This window comes from Lampetra planeri, chromosome 42 (genome assembly GCF_965212315.1).
Source record: "Lampetra planeri chromosome 42, kcLamPlan1.2.h2, whole genome shotgun sequence".
NCBI classification, from domain to species: domain Eukaryota; kingdom Metazoa; phylum Chordata; class Hyperoartia; order Petromyzontiformes; family Petromyzontidae; genus Lampetra; species Lampetra planeri.
In genome coordinates, this window is record NC_136148.1 from 7,023,516 (window position 1) to 7,044,639 (window position 21,124).

A 21,124-nucleotide genomic window follows, 5' to 3' on the forward strand; every position below is an offset into this window, starting at 1 on the left:
TGCTCCTCCTCGTCAAGGGACGTGTTTAACCATCATCCGGTGCGTGCAGTGTAAACCCATTCGATTTATATTTGAATGTGGAGGGGTAACTTGGTGAACGCGTGGTGGTGGTGGTCGCGAGGACAGGACGTTTGGGAAACTTGCCGCTGAGTCGATCATGGTTTGGATTTGAACTTCTTTCGCACCGTACGTAACCAATCGTGGTAAACGGAGGTGCGGGAATAGAATTTCACCACGACTGCGAGTTATTTTGCTCAAACTAAACCTAACTATTTTAAATGTATAAGACAATGATAAGTTTAATTTTGAGAGAATGGATACATTTCCGGAAATTAATTAATCTCGCGTACACATTGTTCATTACACGTTTAAAAAATAGCACGTCTTTAAAGCTATAACTTTTCATCTGTATGCAACGAACACCGCTATAACTTCGCATTATAAACGTAATAAATAACGAACGTAACATTTAATTAAATTTCAAAACCAAACGTGTGCCTACTATTTTATATTAAATTGGTGGTTTTATTCGAAAGCAAATATTACAAATATAGAGAGCTTATCATACGGTGAGAAAACACTTGCAAATATTTACAACAAAAACATTCGGAATATAAAGCACATAAGTAGGTAAATAGTACTAACATTTTGTTAATCTGTTGCATAGTAAAAAAAAAACTTTACAATTTAAGTTGTAAGAGTAAATAATTACTTATTAACATCAATGATGTTGTCTTACTTATTAGGCCTTCATTGTTCCCCGTCCCCCTCTCTTGCCTGGATGACCGGGCCCAGGTAGGACACTCAAACCAGGCGACGCTTTTAGGTAAGAAACGATGGCTTTGGAATCTTTGTAAAACTAAACATTTGAATTGAAGATTTAAATATATATACATCTCAAAATCAGCTTGCAATGTAACTCGTGAAAAACATAATTCGCCGAATTTTGGAGGAAATGTGTCAAAAGTTACCTCATTTGAACTAATCACAGATCATTGCCACGTTTGATTATAATCAATTTAACAAATTATAATTTGTTAATTGTTTAATGCTCTGATAGAGCCTATAATTAGCATTTAATAGATATGTTTAATTAATACTGAAATAAACCGCAGCAACATGAGTTCAACGCCATCCGGGGTCAGCTCCAACTTCATAATCATCACCATCATCAATCTGGGGCCAGGATCAAAAGCACCACTTTGGACGCCGACATTTACTTGGTTAGAAATTAAGCATTGGTTGTCCAACAGATGGACTGACCCTCCAGCCATACGAATGTGGAATTTACACAATAGACTGGACTGCCAACACTGATGTGACACTACCAAAGGCTCAATTGTGCCGGGGAACACTAAAACTTAAAAAAATGTACGTGCTAATATATTAGAACAAGTTTTGCTCGCTGGCTGGCTGGCTGGAGGGACGGACAGACGATCACGTGCGCAGGCTGCTCGTGTGCTTCAAGGGTAGCACGTGCTACGATGCGTTTGAAACAGTTTCTATCAAATGGCAGTACAAGCAACAATCTGTAAAATTAATTGTAAACACACCAACATCATCATGCTAAGCAACGACAGCGAACAATAGCAGAGCTACATATGGCAAGCACCCTCATTAAAATCGCCTTGATACGTCAAGGGCATCGTTATGATTATTACTGCATACGTCAATGTGAACAGGCCACCCAGTGTCCGTGGAGGACTCTTGCCTATTACATCAGGAAATTCGGCTGCAAATGTTTAGCAGGGCCATATTCTGCCGATGAGACCCAGAGAGGTGGAACCCATTGCATTACAGCGTTTGGAAAACTTTGGTCCACCATTCCAATAGGCTGTTTGAATAAACCATGTTACATTGACATGATAAAACATAGAAAAATATGTTTTTTTACACATACCGTAGTGTTCTTGTTGAGTACAAAATCGGCAACAACATCGGTGCCATCTAAGGCTGCCCAGGAGGCACATCAACAGATAGCACGACTGATTCCTGCAGCTAAGATGGGCACTGTCGACACGTTCACACTTCATCTTAACTCTTGCCTAATTCCTCAGCGTCCAGAGTTCATCATCATTCCTTTTGGATGTAAATCATGCTCCCAGGCCATCAAAACGTTGAGGTCTCAACTTCCGAACAACTTCGACGGGCCATTCGGGGCCGCCCAGATAGCCACGGGTCTTCGTCTCAGATGAGGCAGGGCTTGATGTCGTACAAAGAGGCATGGCCAGGTGTGCACAGGGACTGGTCGCCCAGGTGCGTGGGCTGTCTGGCGTGGCCGGCGTTCGTTAAGCCCAAGGTAAAGTCTTTTCTGTCTTCAGGTGGAGAGGGGCACAGGAACAGAGGGAAGTCTTCTGCGGGGAAAAAATGCGTGTGCGATTAAACCAAGGATCGGCCACCAAAATAAAAAGAATAGCCGTTTTTTTTTTCGAATTCGGTAACAATATTTCAAGAAATAAAGGAAGAATAAAAAATATATATATATATTTATTTTACTTTTATTAATTTTAATTTTTTACCTACGTGACTTTACCCAAAAAAACCTAAGAATATGAATCCTTGCAGTCACGAAAGCTTCAAATCTAGAAATAAATATTTAAAGAGCCGCAATGCACGTGAATACGAAACGGTTCTTAATAAATAGAGTCAAGAAGTAGCCCTTCACAGCTCTGGAGCCGCAGGTTGCCGACTTCTGGGTTAAACAAATCCCAAGGTCGCCCAGGAGGCACATCAAAAGATAGCACGACTCCGTGACTTTACCGAAAGAACCAAAGAGTAATTCCTGCAGTCACGAAAGCTTCAAATCAAGTTTGAACCACCTAAATTTGAAGCTTTCGTGACTGCAAGGATTCATATTCTTTGTTTTTTTCGGTAAAGTCACGTAGGTAAAAAATAAAAATAAAATAAATCCGAAACATCGTGATTTTTATTTTATTTTAATTTTAATTTTTGACCTACGTGACTTTACCGAAAAAACCTAAGAATTTGAACCACCTCTACGGGGAGGATTTCCACACTACTCAAGACTTAACTTCTAACTTAGCAATATTTGGAAGAACGTAATCAACCAGCTAATGTGTTAACTGTTGAGTTAGCCGCCTCTCTGTGTTGAATTGCATTACATTTCTAAGTTTATTAGGTTTGTTTTCTCAAACTTCCAATTTCTCTCCCCCTGCCGTTTACTCCATTCACTCCCTGTGCCGCTCTCATCGACTTGCTTATTTATCTGCCCCCCCTCTCTATATAATGCCTCGCCACCGAGGCCTTGTTTCTCTTTGTGTCTCTGTGTGTCTCTCTCTCCGTGTCTGTGTTTGTCTCTCTCTCTCTGTATGTGTGTCTCTCTCCGAGCTTGCATTATTTGACACCTGATGACGTTTGCTTGTGTTGCAATCGAAACGTTTTGTGTTCTATGATTTATTTAATTTTATTTCTACGTGACTTTACCGAAAGAACAAAGAGTAAATCCTTGTTATCAGAGCACTGTAGTGCGCTCACTACATTGGTTTACAATAGGGTTCATAGTTTGTGTTGTATGTACGTATGTTTAACTTCTTTTGCACCATACATAGCCAACCGTGCTAATCGGAGGTACAGCGGAAGGACAACAAACTAAACACAAGAAGCAGTTCTAATGAAATGAGTTTCCAATCAAGATTTAAAAGTGCATAGCTGCAGTGGCTTGCATCACAAAGTCACTCATTTCGGGAAATTTACGATTGGATATACCGTACTTTGAGTAGCCATTATAATGTTAAATATATCTGAAATGCAGAAGACACCAGGCATCTGAGAAACAACGATTTATAGGACACGTTAGAAATGGCGTAAGCTCGGTTAAAAATCAAACTTGTTTGCCATTGCTCCGAATAAATAAGAGGAGTTGAGGCATTGGGCATCTGCAAGGGTTCGGTGATTTAGATCTTGGGGCTGATCGGGACCACACGTAAGTTTAACTATTTAAACAATTTTGTTTTTATTTTACTAGGTAAGGCCCACTGAGCTATATAGCTTTTTATCAGAAGCGACCTGGCCACAAATGATAGCTGAACGAAGTGGCTCGTCATCATGTGGACATTTATACCAGCCAAATATTCTAAACGCGTGTTTCTTAATGTGGAGGGAAAATGGGAGGACCTAGAGAAAAATCCACGCGACCACGGGGAAAAATGCAAACTCCAAATATACAACAGGTGTCAGGGCCGGGAACGAACCCACGACCTCCTCCATACCAGGCGAGGTAGTTAACATCTCGGGAATAGATCTGGGGTTGGTTTGGGAGCAGGCAGAGGAATCCGAGTATTGGGGTTGATGTCTCGTTTGCGGGTGCGGGTCAGGAGACTGGCAAAGTCGATGAGGGATGGGGGAGGCCGTACTGAGTCGCAGTCTTTGGTTCTGTTGGTAAAGTTACGTGACTCTACCGAAATAACCAAAGAGTAAATACCTGCAGTCACGAAAGCTTCAAATCAAGTTTGGAGTCGCAGTAGTCGAGTCAGGATGTGACTCAGGCATGGAGGAAGGTCTCAGCGGCAGCTGGGGTAAAGCAAGATATTCGTATTGTTTACATGCCCTTATAAATGTAAGGCAGTGCAGTAATTGTATCTGCCGCTATCCCTGAGTCAGTGGTAGATGGAGTACATGGCAGGGTCACTCTCTCAAGGACGGTTGGCTACGTACGGTGCGAAAGAAGTTCATCATCATGATCCATGGGCAGGTAGCCCTTAGATGCCCACTGCACATGCCATTTGTTTTCCACTTTCCTCTGTCTTGCCAAAATCCTAAAGTATTGCCACATCTGTCTGGCACCACACTGTCTTAAGTCGTCAAGCCATTTTGTTAAGCCTTCCTTTCAAGTTGAACATAATATAATACACTTTTTCTTGGTTATTTCGGTAAAGTCACGTAGAAGGGAAGTAATACAAGAATAAAAATAAAACATAATAAAATAATTCTCACGACGTTTCGGCCATTCAGACGCTGTATTTCCGACAGACCTGGTCTTCACCTGAGGACGGCTGCTTGCGTTGTGGCCGAAACGTCGTGAGAATTATTTTATTATGTTTTATTTTTATTATTTTATTACTTCCCTTCTACGTGACTTTACCGAAAGAACCAAGAATATGAATCCCTGCAGTCACGAAAGCTTTAAATCGAAATAATACACTTTATCGACCTCAGCGAGATGATGTGGCCGAGGCGGCCCCCAACCATGATTTGAACTTGTGAACTTTCCGCTTGTTTGCCAAGTGCCCTAACCGCAGCACCACTCATCATCCACTGCTGTAAATCATCATGAATCATTTACAACCGTCGGTCAATCCACTGCTGGACGAAGGTCTGTCCAACATGTTGTTTATGGGGGATTTGTTTAACTATACTTCACCACTCTGGTCAGTGCAGGTTCGTTATGGGGGAGGGGGGAGGGCAGTAATGGTTCAAATGTCAATCGCCACTGACTGATGCTAGCTGACTCATCGTGTTCGAAGCGCAGTCCGCTCACCATTGCACCACCGCTCCGCCCCCCACAGCAAATGTCCGTATGTTTACTCCAGTATATTTATACACGTTATAAAATTAGCTCCGTGCGTGCGTACGTCCTGTGCGTACCGAGTGTGTCACTGTGCGCTGGGCGTGTGTGCGTGAGAGAGAGAGAGAGAAGTCTGCTTTCCTTCACGCTCCACAGGAGGGGAGAGACACAAATCGTGGGTGGTCCCGGAGAGCATAGCAGCCGAACGGGGACCCGCACGGGGCTGGGGTTTGTGTGGGCTTTTTAAGGGTGGCTGGATCCTGGAGTCTGGGGGGGGGGCGGAATGGGAGCTATTGCAGAAAGTCTCGCAGACGGCGAGTGTTTTAACACTCGGCGCAGAGTTTACACACCCAGTGTTTAAATTTCAGCCGGAACAAGTCCGGAACGCTGTTCCAGGAATTATGTTGGTGCGACAACATCCATCTCGAACCTGCGCTCTTCCCCCGTGATACTGCGGTGGTGTGGAATACATGATACAATTATTCAACTGGAAGTGTCCTACGCCGATGAGCCCCACTCTCCAAGCCAACCCTGGCAGCCTTCCGGAAATATCGAATGAGAATGTAATCCCTGCACAAAGACAAAGCTCACCCGTACAGCCTTAACCGACTGTCGAGGAAAGTGATGTTAGCGAGTAGCACCTATGAAGGCTGGCACGCCACTCGAGGGAGTGGGTGGCCAGCACAACCCCGACCGCCTTTGTCTCCCCAGTGGCGATGTTTACACACCGCACCAGGTACTCATTTGAGGCTGAGTGGACCTAGGGGATGCCCAGTACCGGTTCAGATAATCGACACTGGGTCACCGGGTTCTTAGCGCGGGACGCTAACCGCTGCGCCACCGCTCCCACGCGCACAATCCCAAACTTCGATCAAATCACCCGCACCTCACGGCTATCTCCTCAGATCTCGGAAGTTCAGCTGGGCTGGGCATGCATAGTGCTTGCATGCGTGGCCATCCACCACGTATAAAAACGGGCGCTGTATGGGCGGCCTTCTGTTGATGCCACCAACTCGTCGACAGCCTTCGCTCAGTGGGAAGCCGCTCATTCACCGCCTCCCGATGAGAATTGTTGGCTACGTACGGTGCGAAAGAAGTGAAACACGTTAAGTCAGATCTGGAACTTCCTTCCCCCCGCCATCAATTGCTGTCCACTGCCTTCCCCTGTTTAATTTTAGGCCTAAGATATATATGTTTTATTCCTCTGCCTGTGACTGACTGACTGCAGACTCTATTCAAATAAACACGCTCTCTGTTTCTGTGCAGCGTCTCCAGATTCGGCCGCACTGACAGAGGCTATACACATCCACATTGTACTGCATTGTATGTTATTGTACGCCTCAGTGCATGCATTGAGATTGGTTGTCTTGGAACTTGTTTGTGATTCTAAGTTCGTGGTTGCTACCACCAGCGGTGCTTAATTTCAGCCGGAAGAATCTGGAACCCCGTTCTGGGAATTATTTTGACACGCCACATCAATCTCGCCGTTTATATATAAATAAACCTTAACATAGAAATATACCGTTCAATAATATTGCATTATTATGGACAGGTGTGCATTATACTCTAGCGTTAGTGCCTCATGCTGATAGTCCCTACTTCAAGCCAGTCTAGCAGCGTACCGGAAAATATCGAGTGAAATCTGAAGTCCTGGCTGTTCAATTGAGATTTCTAATTCCGTCGGTGCTTGCGAACTTGTTTTATACTCGGGCGAAGTTACCCTACAGGGCTGCGTCGTGGAGCCGAGCTGTTGTAATAATTGTAGTTCATAAAACTTTGTTCCCGTGGCACACCGCGGGAAGGGGATTAGGGTCGAGGATGTAATTCGTGGAAAAGGAAAACGGAAACTGGAACGAGAAGAGGTCGAATGGGAAATACGAGGAAATCAACGGAAAAACGCGAGCAAAGGATCAGGAGAGATGAGGATGGGGAGGAAGAGGCTGCATCGGGGGCCTTGATGCAGCTGCACCGACGAGCAGAGTCTGTTTCCACAGGGGGCGGGGAAAGGGCTTAGAGTGGGGGGTGGCCACATTGAGGTCACGTGATTTACAGGAGGCTCGAGCTGATTTAAAATAGACGTTTGTCTTTTTCATGTTTTGTTTTTTCCAAATTTGGTCGTGTTCACAATGTCACAGCTGTTTTGCCTCACACCGCTGTAGTTGCCTTAAGGGAGCAGATACGCAACTCGATTCTAAGCACAGATAAGACGGTGCCTGTCTGTCCGTCCGTGCGAAAGCACTGCACGTTTTTTACGGAAATAATAAAAATCTGTGAACCAATGCTATGAAACTCACTCCATGGCTCAGCAGCACCGATGTCCAGATGTATGCAGCATTTAACCGAGATTATGAAACTAAATGAACTTCCAAAACAAAATCGCTTCATAAATATATAAACGTTACATTATGCTGCTCTAAGCAAATGGTGTTAGCACAAGCACCTAATGTCTGTGTCTGTACGTTTGTGTGTTTGTGTATGGTGTGTTTGTGTATTTGTGTGTGGTGTGTTTGTGTATTTGCATGTGGTGTGTTTGTGTATTTATGTGTGGTGTGTTTGTGTATTTGTGTGTGGTGTGTTTGTGTATTTGTGTGTGGTGTGTTTGTGTATTTGTGTGTGGTGTGTTTGTGCATTTGTGTGTGGTGTGTTTGTGTGTTTGTTTATTTGTGTGTGGTGTGTTTGTGTATTTGTGTGTGGTGTATTTGTGTGTGGTGTGTTTGTGTATTTGTGTGTGGTGTGTTTGTGTGTGGTGTGTTTGTGTATTTGTGTGTGGTGTGTTTGTACATTGTGTGTGGTGTGTTTGTGTATTTGTGTGTGGTGTGTTTGTGTATTTGTATGTGGTGTATTTGTGTGTGGTGTGTTTGTGTATTTGCGTGTGGTGTGTTTGTGTATTTGTGCGTGGTGTGTTTGTGTATTTGTGTGTGGTGTTTTTGTGTATTTGTGTGTGGTGTTTTTGTGTATTTGTGTGTGGTGTGTTTGTGTATTTGTGCGTGGTGTGTTTGTGTATTTGTGCGTGGTGTGTTTGTGTATTTGTGTGTGGTATGTTTGTGTATTTGTGTGTGGTGTGTTTGTGTATTTGTGCGTGGTGTGTTTGTGTATTTGTGCGTGGTGTGTTTGTGTATTTGTGTGTGGTGTGTTTGTGTATTTGTGCGTGGTGTGTTTGTGTATTTGTGCGTGGTGTGTTTGTGTATTTGTGTGTGGTGTGTTTGTGTATTTGTGTGTGGTGTGTTTGTGTATTTGTGCGTGGTGTGTTTGTGTATTTGTGCGTGGTGTGTTTGTGTATTTGTGCGTGGTGTTTTTGTGTATTTGTGTGTGGTGTATTTGTGCGTGGTGTGTTTGTGTATTTGTGCGTGGTGTGTTTGTGTATTTGTGTGTGGTGTGTTTGTGTATTTGTGTGTGGTGTGTTTGTGTATTTGTGCGTGGTGTGTTTGTGTATTTGTGCGTGGTGTGTTTGTGTATTTGTGCGTGGTGTGTTGGTGTATTTGTGTGTGGTGTTTGTGTATTTGTGCGTGGTGTGTTTGTGTATTTGTGTGTGGTGTGTTTGTGTATTTATGTGTGGTGTGTTTGTGTATTTGTGTGTGGTGTTTGTGTATCTGTGCGTGGTGTGTTTGTGTATTTGTGCGTGGTGTGTTTGTGTATTTGTGTGTGGTGTGTTTGTGTATGGTGTGTTTGTGTATTTGTGTGTGGTGTGTTTGTGTGTGGTGTGTTTGTGTATTTGTGTGTGGTGTGCTTGTGTATTTATGTGTGGTGTGTTTGTGTATTTGTGTGTGGTGTGTTTGTGTATTTGTGTGTGGTGTGTTTGTGTATTTGTGTGTGGTGTGTTTGTGTATTTGTGCGTGGTGTATTTGTGTATTTGTGTGTGGTGTATTTGTGTGTTTGTGTTGTTGTGTGTTTGTGTGTTTGTGTATGGTGTGTTTGTGTATTTGTGTGTGGTGTGTTTGTGTATTTGCGTGTGGTGTGTTTGTGTATTTGTGTGTGTTGTGTTTGTGTGTGGTGTGTTTGTGTGTGGTGTGTTTGTGTGTTTGTGTATGGTGTGTTTGTGTATTTGTGTGTGGTGTGTTTGTGTATTTGCGTGTGGTGTGTTTGTGTATTTGTGTGTGGTTTGTTTGTGTATTTGTGTGTGGTGTGTTTGTGTATTTGTGTGTGGTGTATTTGTGTATTTGTGTGTGGTGTGTTTGTGTATTTGTGTGTGGTGTGTTTGTGTATTTGTGTGTGGTGTGTCTGTGTATTTGTGTGTGGTGTGTATATATGCGTATTTTTATTTTGTATGTGTGTATTGTATGTTTTGTATTCATGTGTTTACGTATACGTGTATCTGTGTGCTTGTGTAATACGTACATTTGTGTGTTTATATGTTTGCGTATTTGTGAGTTTACGTATTTGTGTTTTTGTATGTTTGTGTCTTTGCGTTTGTGTGTTTCTGTGTGCACATTTCTGAGTACAATTAATTCCCCGAACAAATGGATGTTCCTTAGCAGACTGGCTTGCCCGTTTAGTTTTATAATTAGCGCAAAACAAATATTGATTGCAATTATGTGCAGCATGCATTAAATATTGGAACCATTGTCCCAACGTCGGCCCATCGTTGTCTCTATGCCTTTCCGTACTTCCAGTTCAAATAAAGTTTGCGTACAAGTTATTTAATAGCAGTTCACTCAACACACACGCCTGCTCTAAAACTTCTAATCATTACATATTTACATCCTAGAATTGTTAAAACGCTCATTCTGTCAGGTACACTAAGAATGAGCATATTTATACAATAATGGATGCTTAATTCAAGTTGTAATGCAGTAAAGCAAGAAAGTTTAAAGAATAACACAAACAAAAACTCCGTCAATTACACGTTGGCCTTATAAGGATAACATATGTAACAGATGACGTTTCGGGTATTGGCCCGCTTTTATTTTTGTTGTGTATGTACGTAAGTGTGTATGTATGTATGTAGGTGTGTATGTATGTTGAACTTATTTCGCACCGTACATAGCCAACCGTGCTAATTGGAGATGCGGGGGAATGATAACGAACTAAACCCAAAAAGCACTGATGAATACATTATTTTTCAATTTAGAATTCCAGAGGATTTAAAAGTGCACAGCTCCAGTGGAGTCCGAATATCGGAAGGAAGAGCGTTCCGAACGCAAGGACCATTGCCTGAAACGTCGCCTATTCAGTTTTTTCGTCATAGAAAGTCTCAATGTTATTGACGAATGTGTTGAGTTATTTTGCACCACGGCCAACGCAAAGGCAGCATCATCATCATTAAAATAATTTGTATAATATTTAAAGAATAATTAGGTAATTAGATTGTTTAGAAATTTGATTAGTGTACCGTTTATTACACGCATATATTTGTCAAGAAATATGCAATGAAAAAAGACCAACGCTTTAACCGTACGGTATTTTTGTTTTGTTTTAACAGACCATGCGGTTATTGTGGGCCTAATCTCGTACGAGATGTACCGACTGTAACTTCACAAAATCGTGGCAGAATAGGGGTTTCATTCACATTTTTAGCTTTAATGTGTAACTACGATATTTATGAAACGTATACAAATTAATTATATGTATTACATTAAATTGCTTACGTGTAAATTATGCAAATTATTGCGTATAAATTATACACGTATATACCACATGTCGTATAATTTATACACATTTGCAGCTTCAAAATTATCCTCAACAAGCATTCGTACGATTCACGTTTGTTTTTGTGCTTGGGCCACGTGGCAGATATCTGCTATTATAATTTGTCATTAACCCTCCACCTCCCGACAAGATAGCCACGTTTACAAATACATTATCATTATAAATATTATTTATACGTCCCAATTTACCGATCAAATTCTGAACACCTCCTCCTCCTTAAGACTCTTCTTGACAGAATTAAACACCAACGTACGATGACGTTTTTACTCAAACTGCCTTGAGCATCATCAGGCAATGAACTCGGAGTAATCGAGTGAGGCTGCCTCAGCTAAGACACGTGACACCACCAACGGCCCAACGAGACACAACCAACGGCCACAGCGTTGCTCGTTCCCACGTGTCCTTTGTAAGTTGGGCCTTGCAGCCCTTCAGCTAAACAATTGTACAATCATATATAATTTATATTTTAACGACAAACTGTGCTGTCTAATTGGCTAATAGAGATATTGCACACTGCTTGTTGATCAAACGGTGGATGCGTAGATAGCCGTATACATTAATATATTAGCACGCATTCTGTGTCTACTTAACTCAATGTTAATGGTGGGGTGAGGCGGGGGGAGGAAATTTCAATCAGACGACGACTATGAATGCTTTTCTTGATTCTAAATATCGCTCACGTCCAATAGAAAGCTAGTGCGCATCAATGTTCTGGTATGAGTATTGTGTGTGCGTGTGTGTGGGTTGTAAATTGTGGGGGGAGCGGTAGTGTAGTGGTTAGCGCGCTGCACTACAAACCCAGCGACCCGCGTTGGCTTCCCGCTCAGGGCCAACACCAGTGACGATTATCTTAACGGGTCCTGGGCCTCCCCTAGGTCTACTCAGCCTCAAATGAGTACCTGGTGCGGTGTGTAAACATCGTCACTGGGGAGACAAAGGCGTGGTGCTAGCCACCCACCCCCTCGTGTGCCATGCCAGCATTAATAGGTGCTCATTAACAGTACTTGCCCCAACAGTCTGTTAAGGCTATACAGGGGATCTTTGTTTTTGTCGTAAATTGTCAATTGTGTTGTAAATTATACCAATGTCTAATAATGCCCAATGTTGGAGTCAGTCAACGGAAACACAAAAGTTAAAAACGCCAGAGCCCAAAAAGAACCATGAACCCCAATACGCAGTCATGAAATTCTCTAAAATAATCCTGCAGTAGGTTCAAGAAAACATCGCACAATCAATATAGTAATGTATAGATGCCAAAACAAAGATGCTTTATAGATCCCTCCTTGTAAGAAGATGTCTAATGTCTTGTATAAAGTCATGGAAGAGCTGGTGACGTGTATAGCAAAGACCTCATGCTCAGTGCCTTCGATTCCAGGGCTCCATGCTGTGGCTTGCAATCTCACTACAACAGTCTAAATGCCCGACTCGTGTATTGTAGATAAATGTTCCTTTCCGATACAATTGTGATGAGATCCCACTGGCATATCTATAACCGACAATAATACTGCAACTCGCCAGAGCGATTTGCAGTATGATTAAACTTTGATTGTTTTGTCAAGATTTAAATCAGGCTCAAAGTGTCTCCATCAGCAGTCACTAAATTATCTCAACGTGTGACTCGGGGCATATACGTACGTGCGGTCCATGTCGTGTGTGATTAATACCTGCAGTGCTGCCACCGTATGAAAGGTAGGAGGATCCCGTCTGCTGATGCTGCTGCTGGTGGTGATGATTGGTGAGATGGTGCATAAAGTGTGGCCGACTTTTCTCTGCCGGCGAAAGACGGGTGAGGCTTGGCGAGCTGCCAGGCGAACAATTCTGGTGCCACGTTGGACTCAGGCCGGTGGCAAATTCAGGCGACCCTTGCCCATGACCAGGAGGTGGTGCATACAGAGGTGGATGATGATGATGATGAGGAGGTAGAAGATGAGGTGCCTGGTCAGCGCTGGAGAAGCCCGTGCTCCCCAAGAACAGGTGGTGGTGCACCGCACTCAAGTCGCCAACGGAGTGGCTGCTGCCTCGGATAAAACCCAAACGAGACCCCACGTCCTGCAGGACGTCTGTCGTCTCCACCGCACGCACGTCCTTGGACCCGTGCGTCCCGGCGCCCAGGTGGCCCAGTGAGCCCTTGCTCAGCTCGGAGGACGTGAGCTCGTCTCCCTTCCCGAAGCACGCGTCCTCCCCCAGGCCCAGCTGCTGCCCCGAGCTGGGCCGCCCGTCATCGACTCTTTGGCTCTGGCGACGGTCACGGCCGCCGGGCGACCCCTGCAGCCACCGCCTTGCTCCGTTGCCCCCGCCCGCGTACCCGTCTCCTCCGAAGGTCGCCGCCGACTGTGGCTCATCATCAGCCACCGTGCAGGAGCCGAGCGCTTCCTTCCCGCTCCGCGCCATCGTCGCCGAAGCCTCCTTGAGACTGCACGTTGCTCCTTCCGCATACGCGACTTTCGTGAAGCTGGGCGACTTTGGTAGATCTGGCCCTGAATGTTGATTAGCGTGGTGCAGGGCAGGCCTAGGAACGTCCATCCCGAGTGCCAGGTGGTGCTGCAGGTGCCCGTACGACTGTTCGTGGAGCCCATTGTTCTGAAGATGATTGGTTTCGTGGTGATGGTGTTGTAGGTAGTCATGTTGATGGTGTTGCTGCTGCTGCTGATAACTGTGATGGTGTTGGTTATGCTGGTGCTGCTGATGAAGGGTCTGATGGGGAGGCAGATTATGATGGTGGTGATGTGGCTGATCGTGATGATGGAAAGCCGTCGAGGTCAGCCCCACCAGCCCGTAGTGCAGCAACGCCTGGCTGCCTCGGTACGCCTGACACTTGAGCCTGAACCCCCGCGGCCTCCGTCGAAACGATCCCTCCTCAAACATGAACTCGCTGGCCGGGTCGATGGTCCAGTAGTGGCCCTTGCCTGGCCGGCCCAGGCCCTTGGGCAGCTTCACAAAGCACTCGTTGAGCGAGAGATTGTGTCGCACGGAGTTCTTCCAGCCCTGGTAGGCGCCGCGGAAGAACGGAAAGCGACCCTGCAGGAACTGGTAGATCTCGCTGAGGGTGACTCGCTTGGCCGGTGAACTCTGGATCGCCATGACGATGAGGGCGATGTAGGAGAAGGGAGGCTTCTCGGGCCGACGCTGGGCCCCGGGGCTGTGTTTCTTGTGGCCGCAGGGCCGTGCGGCCTCCGAGCCAGGTGACTTTAAAGGTGCGTGGACGCTCGAAGACACCTCCATGGTCATCGTCCCCTCTGCTCAGCGCACAGCACGTGCCACGCACACAGGCCCATCAATCATCATCATCATCGGCAGTAGCGCCAGCAACATGAATCGGCAGCAGCAGCAGCAGCTTATGGTTTATGCACTGCTGGATGAAACCTTTCCAACGAGACGACGCATAATCATTCACCGCACACAAAGCTGTATGCCCGCGTGTCGGTCGGCATTTGTTTTTAGCTTGAGGAACTGGGATAGCAAAGGTCAAGTCGCCCCGAAATGTACCCAATCAAGTGAAATGTTGTAAGATAAGCAGGGCTGAACCTGGTTAGCGCTCGGAAAGGTGACCACCAGGGCTTTCCAGGTGTTGTAGGCGTGGAGCTGTGAGGTGTGGCGAGTCGATGACAATGTTGATTGCTAGTCCCGTACGTGCATATTCGGTTTTCTCTAGGTTCTCCGCTTTCACCCATTCAAAAACACTCGCAAATAGTATTTTCCAAAGACCCCAATGTAGCATTCCCTTGAGAATGCATCTTGAGGCTCATGAGATGCACAGCCATCTTAGCACACAATGATTTCTGCGTGAACCGCACCTCCGATTAGTATGGTTCGCTACATACGGTGCGAAAGAAGTTCAACATACATCACAGGCATGAACCACCACGTCTGACTCTGTAGGATCATGAAAGCACGTGTGCTTGAAAATTCGAATGCTTCATCACCGCCAGGAAACAGGACCTTGCAATTTGCGCGAATAATGAATTGCGATGGTGCGTGGATGGACGCCTCGCTGAGCCATCGCCATCTCTCACGGTCGAGCAATACAAGCTAGACTAAACTAAACACTTTTTTTTATTTTACTAGGCAAGGCCCTCTGAGCTATACAGCTGTTTTTTAAAGGCGACCTGGCTATCACAAATTATAGCTCAACGACGTGGCTTATGTGGGAATGTATAGCAGCCAAATACTCTAAACCAGCGGTTTCTAAACCTTTACTGCAGCCTTGGTTCCCAATCTTAAACATAACAAAAAAATACACAGGGTTTGATGAAACAAAGTAGTTGTACTTACGTGCCCTTACTTAATTTGTGTTTCGATGATTTACCTTCTTTAAAAAATCTGGCCATGTCTCGCACCCCCAGGAAGGGCATCTCGCACCCCCAGAGGGTGCGTGCACCCAAAGTTAAGAGCCACTGCTCTAAACGCACGTTGATTATAAATGTGGAGGGAAAATCGGAAGACACGGCGAAAAATCCACACAATCACGCCGAGAGAGCCATGCAAACTCCAAATATACAGACGTCAGGGTCGGGATCGAACCCATGACGACCTCCTGTAAACCAGGCGAGGTAGTTAACATCTAGCCACCACGACAAACGTCACCGTCGCACGAGCTGATCGCATTGCTCCGTCTGCGCGGCAGTCCACGTCTGGGTCGCGTTCGCTCCTCTGGTTGCTGCTCTGCTACCAACTTCGACTCACCGTTGACGATGCTAGCCGCGACGTGTCCTGCCCATGCCCTGCACATACTCTTCTTAGCAATTTCAATGATGAAGTTAAGGGGCATGTTTTTCTCTCATTCCACGTGTTCCCCTCTCTCTCTCTCTCTGCCCCAGGGTAATTCCTAGCATGCACTTCTCATTGCTTATTTGTGCAATTTTGGACGTTGGTATATTTTCTTTCTCAATCCATCAATTAATCCCCTAACTTCGTATATTTAGAGATCACTAAATAGCGAGTGAGAATATATGTTTTGATTAATGGAAAATGATGTGCGAATTACTATGCTGGTGATGTTGCATTAATGATGATCGAGTGAATTAAACTATACAAACAGGAACAACACGAAATCAAACTATGTTGTGAAAGCCTCTGGAAGTACCATTATTGACGGTTGAGGTTTACACGACCTATTATTTTATTGGGGTGGACAAAATCTCTACCACATTTTGGGAAGTCAACGATGGTTATTTGATAGATGTACTCGCCCTTGTCATAAGAATGTGGAATTGTCACGGCCGCCAGTAGAAGTGAGCGCCATTCTACCACGGTCCAATCAGGAAGTCAAATTCGTTTTTATTATTAAAATGCGGTAATGTTTTTTCGTAACATTTGTATAATCATTCGCATTATTCCCGTTAAACGTTGAATAAAATGGGCTAAAAACAAATATGAGGAGAAAGGCAAAGTATTTAGTATTGTCGACTTTAGCGTTACGCTCTCCAGGAGGCGAATTACTCGGTTCACTGATGACAGGGCTTGTGTATGCGTGAGTGTTTCGTGTGAGGCGTAGCTGCGTGGTTCTCGAGGCTGAGCCTGCCATGTCAGTGGAACCAGCCATCAGACAACTCGCGCTCGTTATTAGGTTCACAAATACACCGTAATCATTTCGATTTAAAGCTTTCGTGACTGCAGGGATTCATCTTCTTGGTTCTTTCGGCAAAGTCACGTAGAAGGTAAATAATAAAATAATAAAAATAAAACATAATAAAATACAATTCTCACGACGTTTCGCGTCCGACAGCCCTGTTCTTCACCTGAGGACGGCTGCTTGCGTTGTGGCCGAAACGTCGTGAGAATTGTATTATATAATATTTTATTTTTATTATTTTATTATTTCCCTTCTACGTGACTTTACCGAAAGAACCAAGAAGATGAACACCGTATACAGTTTTAGGTTTTATGATTTTTTTAAATTATTATAATCTACTAGATTGAGCAATATGTCACTTCTCTATCCCTTCGTAATTAGGTTCACAAATACACCGTATACAGTTTTAGGTTTTATTATTTTTTTTTATTATTATAATCTACTATATTGAGCAAGATGTCACCTCCCTAGCCCTTAAAATAAAACGAAATTTACAGATTTCCACCCCTTATAGATCAGCAATATAACGTATACCAGCCAACTTGGTCAAACAACACCTAAAACGAATTGTTTCTAGATTTGAAGTTTTCGTGACTGTAAGGATTCATACTCTTTGGTTGTTTCGGTAAAGTCACGTAGGTAAACAAATTTAATAAATTAAATCACGACGTTTCGGAGGCAACACAAGCTTCCGTCTTCAGGTGGAACCGTCACAGCAAAATTACTTTACTGCAAAATTACCTTGATACAGTAATTAAAATTACCTTGATACAGTAATTTTGCTGTGACGGTTCCACCTGAAGACGGAAGCTTGTGTTGCCTCCGAAACGTCGTGATTGAATTTATTTGCATTTTTTACCTACGTGACTTTACCGAAAAAACCAAAGAGTATAAAACGAATTGTGTCGACATATACCGCCTGGTCAAAACAACTCGCGTGATCGTCACGGCATGGGCACGCATTGAATAAACAGTGGATTAAGAAATTACTTTAAATTATTGTGATACGAACAAATGTTTTTAGTATGAAAAACAACCTAAATGAGAAATTATTTTAATTTACACCGAGTTTGTATGTTACATCTGAATATATGGAGGTGAAAGCTGGGCAATTACAGAGACCCTACAGAACAAATTGTAGGAAATATAATTGGGGTTATTAATAAAGGGGATGTTAAACATTTCATGGACAGACACCCGCTGAGTGACATAAATGTGCTACGGATAGGAGTAGGGTACACAAAAATAAAATTAGTGATCATAAATAGAGAAGTGAAAGGTTAGATTTATTAGATAGATGAAAAATCGAGAGACTGAATGGGAAGGTTATAGAGGTGTATACCACCAGAATCCGGGAAAGACCGTAAAGTAAGTTACAGAAGAAGTTTGAACAATCTGATGCAAACTTTAAGAATGTTCTTTCGCACGGCTGATCTAAATGCAGAGCAACAACTACAATTTCACATGCATGTGGTCACGCCAGATAATAGCGTCAGGAACAGCGGAGTTGTTTATCATCGCTGCGATGTCTCCGTATTTGTTTATCGGGCATTGCGTCGTTATACGTTGTACGGTCTGTTCTGGATGACCACAGTCGCACACTGGAGAGTTTTAAATGTTCTGTTTGTGCATCGGGTATCCGTATCTGCATTGGTTTGTGCAGTGGATGCGGTTTAGGGTGGACCATGAGCTCAGTGCCGGATTATCCTAGTAGCAAAAGTAGCATATGCTACGGGCCCCGCACGTTCAAGGGCCTCGCGCTAAATGCTTTTAAGCTATAAATTTCGGTTCAGTGATTCTGCACTTGCTCTATTGCTATAGTACTATACTGCCTTCAACTTTTATGAACGACTGGGTGTTTAAGGTTAGCGATTTGTCGTATTATCTGGCTGTATACCAAATGAAAAAATACAATTACTTTACTATGCAAGTAAAAAACGTGTGTTTTATATTTGTGGGTGTGTTTTTTTATTTAGGGCCCCTTTGTAACATATGTTACAGGCCCCGCACTCGCTTAATCCGGCACTGCATGAGATTCGTGGAAGATAAACACCAGTGATCTTCTGTGCTGGGTCTTCATCGTGGACAGAGCTGAGTGGAATAATGGGCCACTATCGCCGATGTCTTTGAGAAAGGACCGTGACTCACATGGAGAAATCGAGATATATTGTGCAGGTGTGTGTAACGCAATTACAATTAGGTGCGAACTAATTTCAACATTCATAGTGACTGCAATTTGTATGCAATTATGTGAGCGAATACTCTATGTAAATGGCGTTAATCGTTGGATGTCGAGCACAATGTTATAATATCTTTAAACAAATATTTCGTACAAGAGAATGGATACAATATAAACTATATATGGATATTAACTCATTTTTTTAGACAATATAGAAAGGCACAGGCGCATACAAAATCCACATCACTTTCATTATTAATATATTTAATCCACAACAAGTTCTACCAACTTTATTATTTTGCAGTAGCACATCTATAAATAGAGCTATGCATTTCATACGTTACATAACGTGCTTATTATATTAAACTGTTGAATAATGTATGCACAAAATACGATTTGTTGTTTATCACGGATACAGTATGCGCAACAAACTACGAAGTTCCATTAGTTCTGTAAGACTGTTCAACTAGTGCTGTTAGCTTGCGCCTATTAAGGCCGGCATAGCACACGCAGTCATTTTGCAACTCCCCTTTAGCACTTTAATACAGATGTTTACAACCATATAAAGTGATCATTTATGCTTTTTTAGAGTATGGATTCCTGCAGTCACGAAAGTTTCAAATCAAGATTGTTCATTTATGGCTGAGTCAACCTAGTGGAATGTCAGGTTTAGATTCCGCTTACCGCTGAGGCTGTGACCGGGAATAAAACCGCTGGTGTGGATGGAGAGTTGGTAGCGCTGTGGTTAGCGCACTGTGCTCCTAACTTGGCAAACAGAGTTCGATTCCCGGCTACGGCTAACATTATTGGTGATTATCTGATCCGTTCCTGGTCATCTCGGTCTTAAATGTCACCGTGTCAACGTCAGCACCGGGGAGACAAAGGCTGCCGTGGGCGGTAATGGCCACACCACCCCCTCGCACCGTGCCGGTCTTCATAAGCGCTCGCTAACAGCACTCGCCGCCAACAGTCTGTGTAAGCTATACCGAGGATGTTTGTCTTTGTATGGTGCAGCAATTAATTAGCGCACTGGGCGACAACTCAGTCGCGACCTCGCTTTAATTCCAAGCTATGGCTATCAGCAATGACGAGTGATATCTGAACATGTCTTAAGCCTCTCCCAGGTCCACTCAGCTTTAATTCGGGAGCACTCCAGCGGCAATGACATAACAACGATGGTGCGTGGTGCTGGCCACCCACGCCCTCGTGCGCTGTTCCAGGCTTAATAGGTGCTCACTAACAACACTTTATCCAACAGGTTGTTAAAGGCTACCTTGACCCTAATGCTGACCCTACCTCTAGCAAGAACCCTGACACGCATACTGACCCATAACCCTGACTTTGAACTTCACCCTTCCTCTCGCTCTTAATCATGTTGGATCAATATCTTTGCCTCGGGTAGGCAGGAATTAAATTGGTCAGCGACCAGGAAAATTGGTCAGCATATGTCCCGATGGGCGACCAATAAAATACGTCTGCGCCCGGCACACCACATCCAGTATCGTTCTCAACACAGCGATACACGCACGTGCTTTTACTCCACTCTACCAGTTGACCCGGAGACGTGCCTCCCGCGTGCGTGTGTACACGTACCTGCGTGTGTGCCACTGGAATAAGCCTCAAGCATAGAGAAGAGCGAAGTGGGAAGTGGCCGGTGGTTATCACTGCGATGCACGGGAAGGGAAATGCACGGGGAGCAGGAGGAGGAGCGGCCACGCGCTTGGGATGGAAGGGGTCGCGGACAACATTGAGCTGTGGGGTTGAGTGTGGTGGTGGTGGGGGGGGGGCTGGTAGTTGGGGGTGAGGTTGGGCTGACTGGGGACGGGGGGGGGGTCTACATACACCCCCTGTCCTCCTTCCCTCCCCTCTCCCCCACCCTCAAAGGATCTACTCTAAAACTTGTGGAGCACAAAGAATTCATGCGGTGACATTCAGCAGTGCAAGCTCTGTCGCCACGAATACGTGTGCAGCTCTTCGTGTCGTGGAGTCGCTGCTGGCCGGATGAGGTCCTCGCCAAGTCGTGAGTGTTGTGAGTGTTGTTTGACCATACTTCACCCAACTATAGTAGAGTATAACAATGTGCGTTGCTGCCCTCTGCTGCTCACAATGTGAACTAACAAGTGCAGGACTGTACTCATCTCCCCATCCCAGGGTTCTTCATTGCAAGGCCCGCGTGGGCCACTGACGGGCCCTTGGTGGCCTT

At 44.5% G+C, this 21,124-nt stretch overlaps 1 protein-coding gene across 1 annotated transcript; it reads right to left on the minus strand.

Annotated features, from left to right (window-relative positions):
• Positions 1-281: 281 nt before the first annotated feature.
• On the minus strand, positions 282-20,653 carry LOC144732349 (uncharacterized). Its single transcript, XM_078613827.1, has 3 exons — positions 20,515-20,653; positions 12,835-14,406; positions 282-2,354 (listed from the first exon to the last, which is right to left on the minus strand). Exons 1-3 carry the CDS (start codon positions 20,546-20,548, stop codon positions 2,188-2,190), a joined length of 1,773 nt encoding a protein of 590 aa, XP_078469953.1. The 5' UTR covers positions 20,549-20,653; the 3' UTR covers positions 282-2,187.
• Positions 20,654-21,124: the final 471 nt, after the last annotated feature.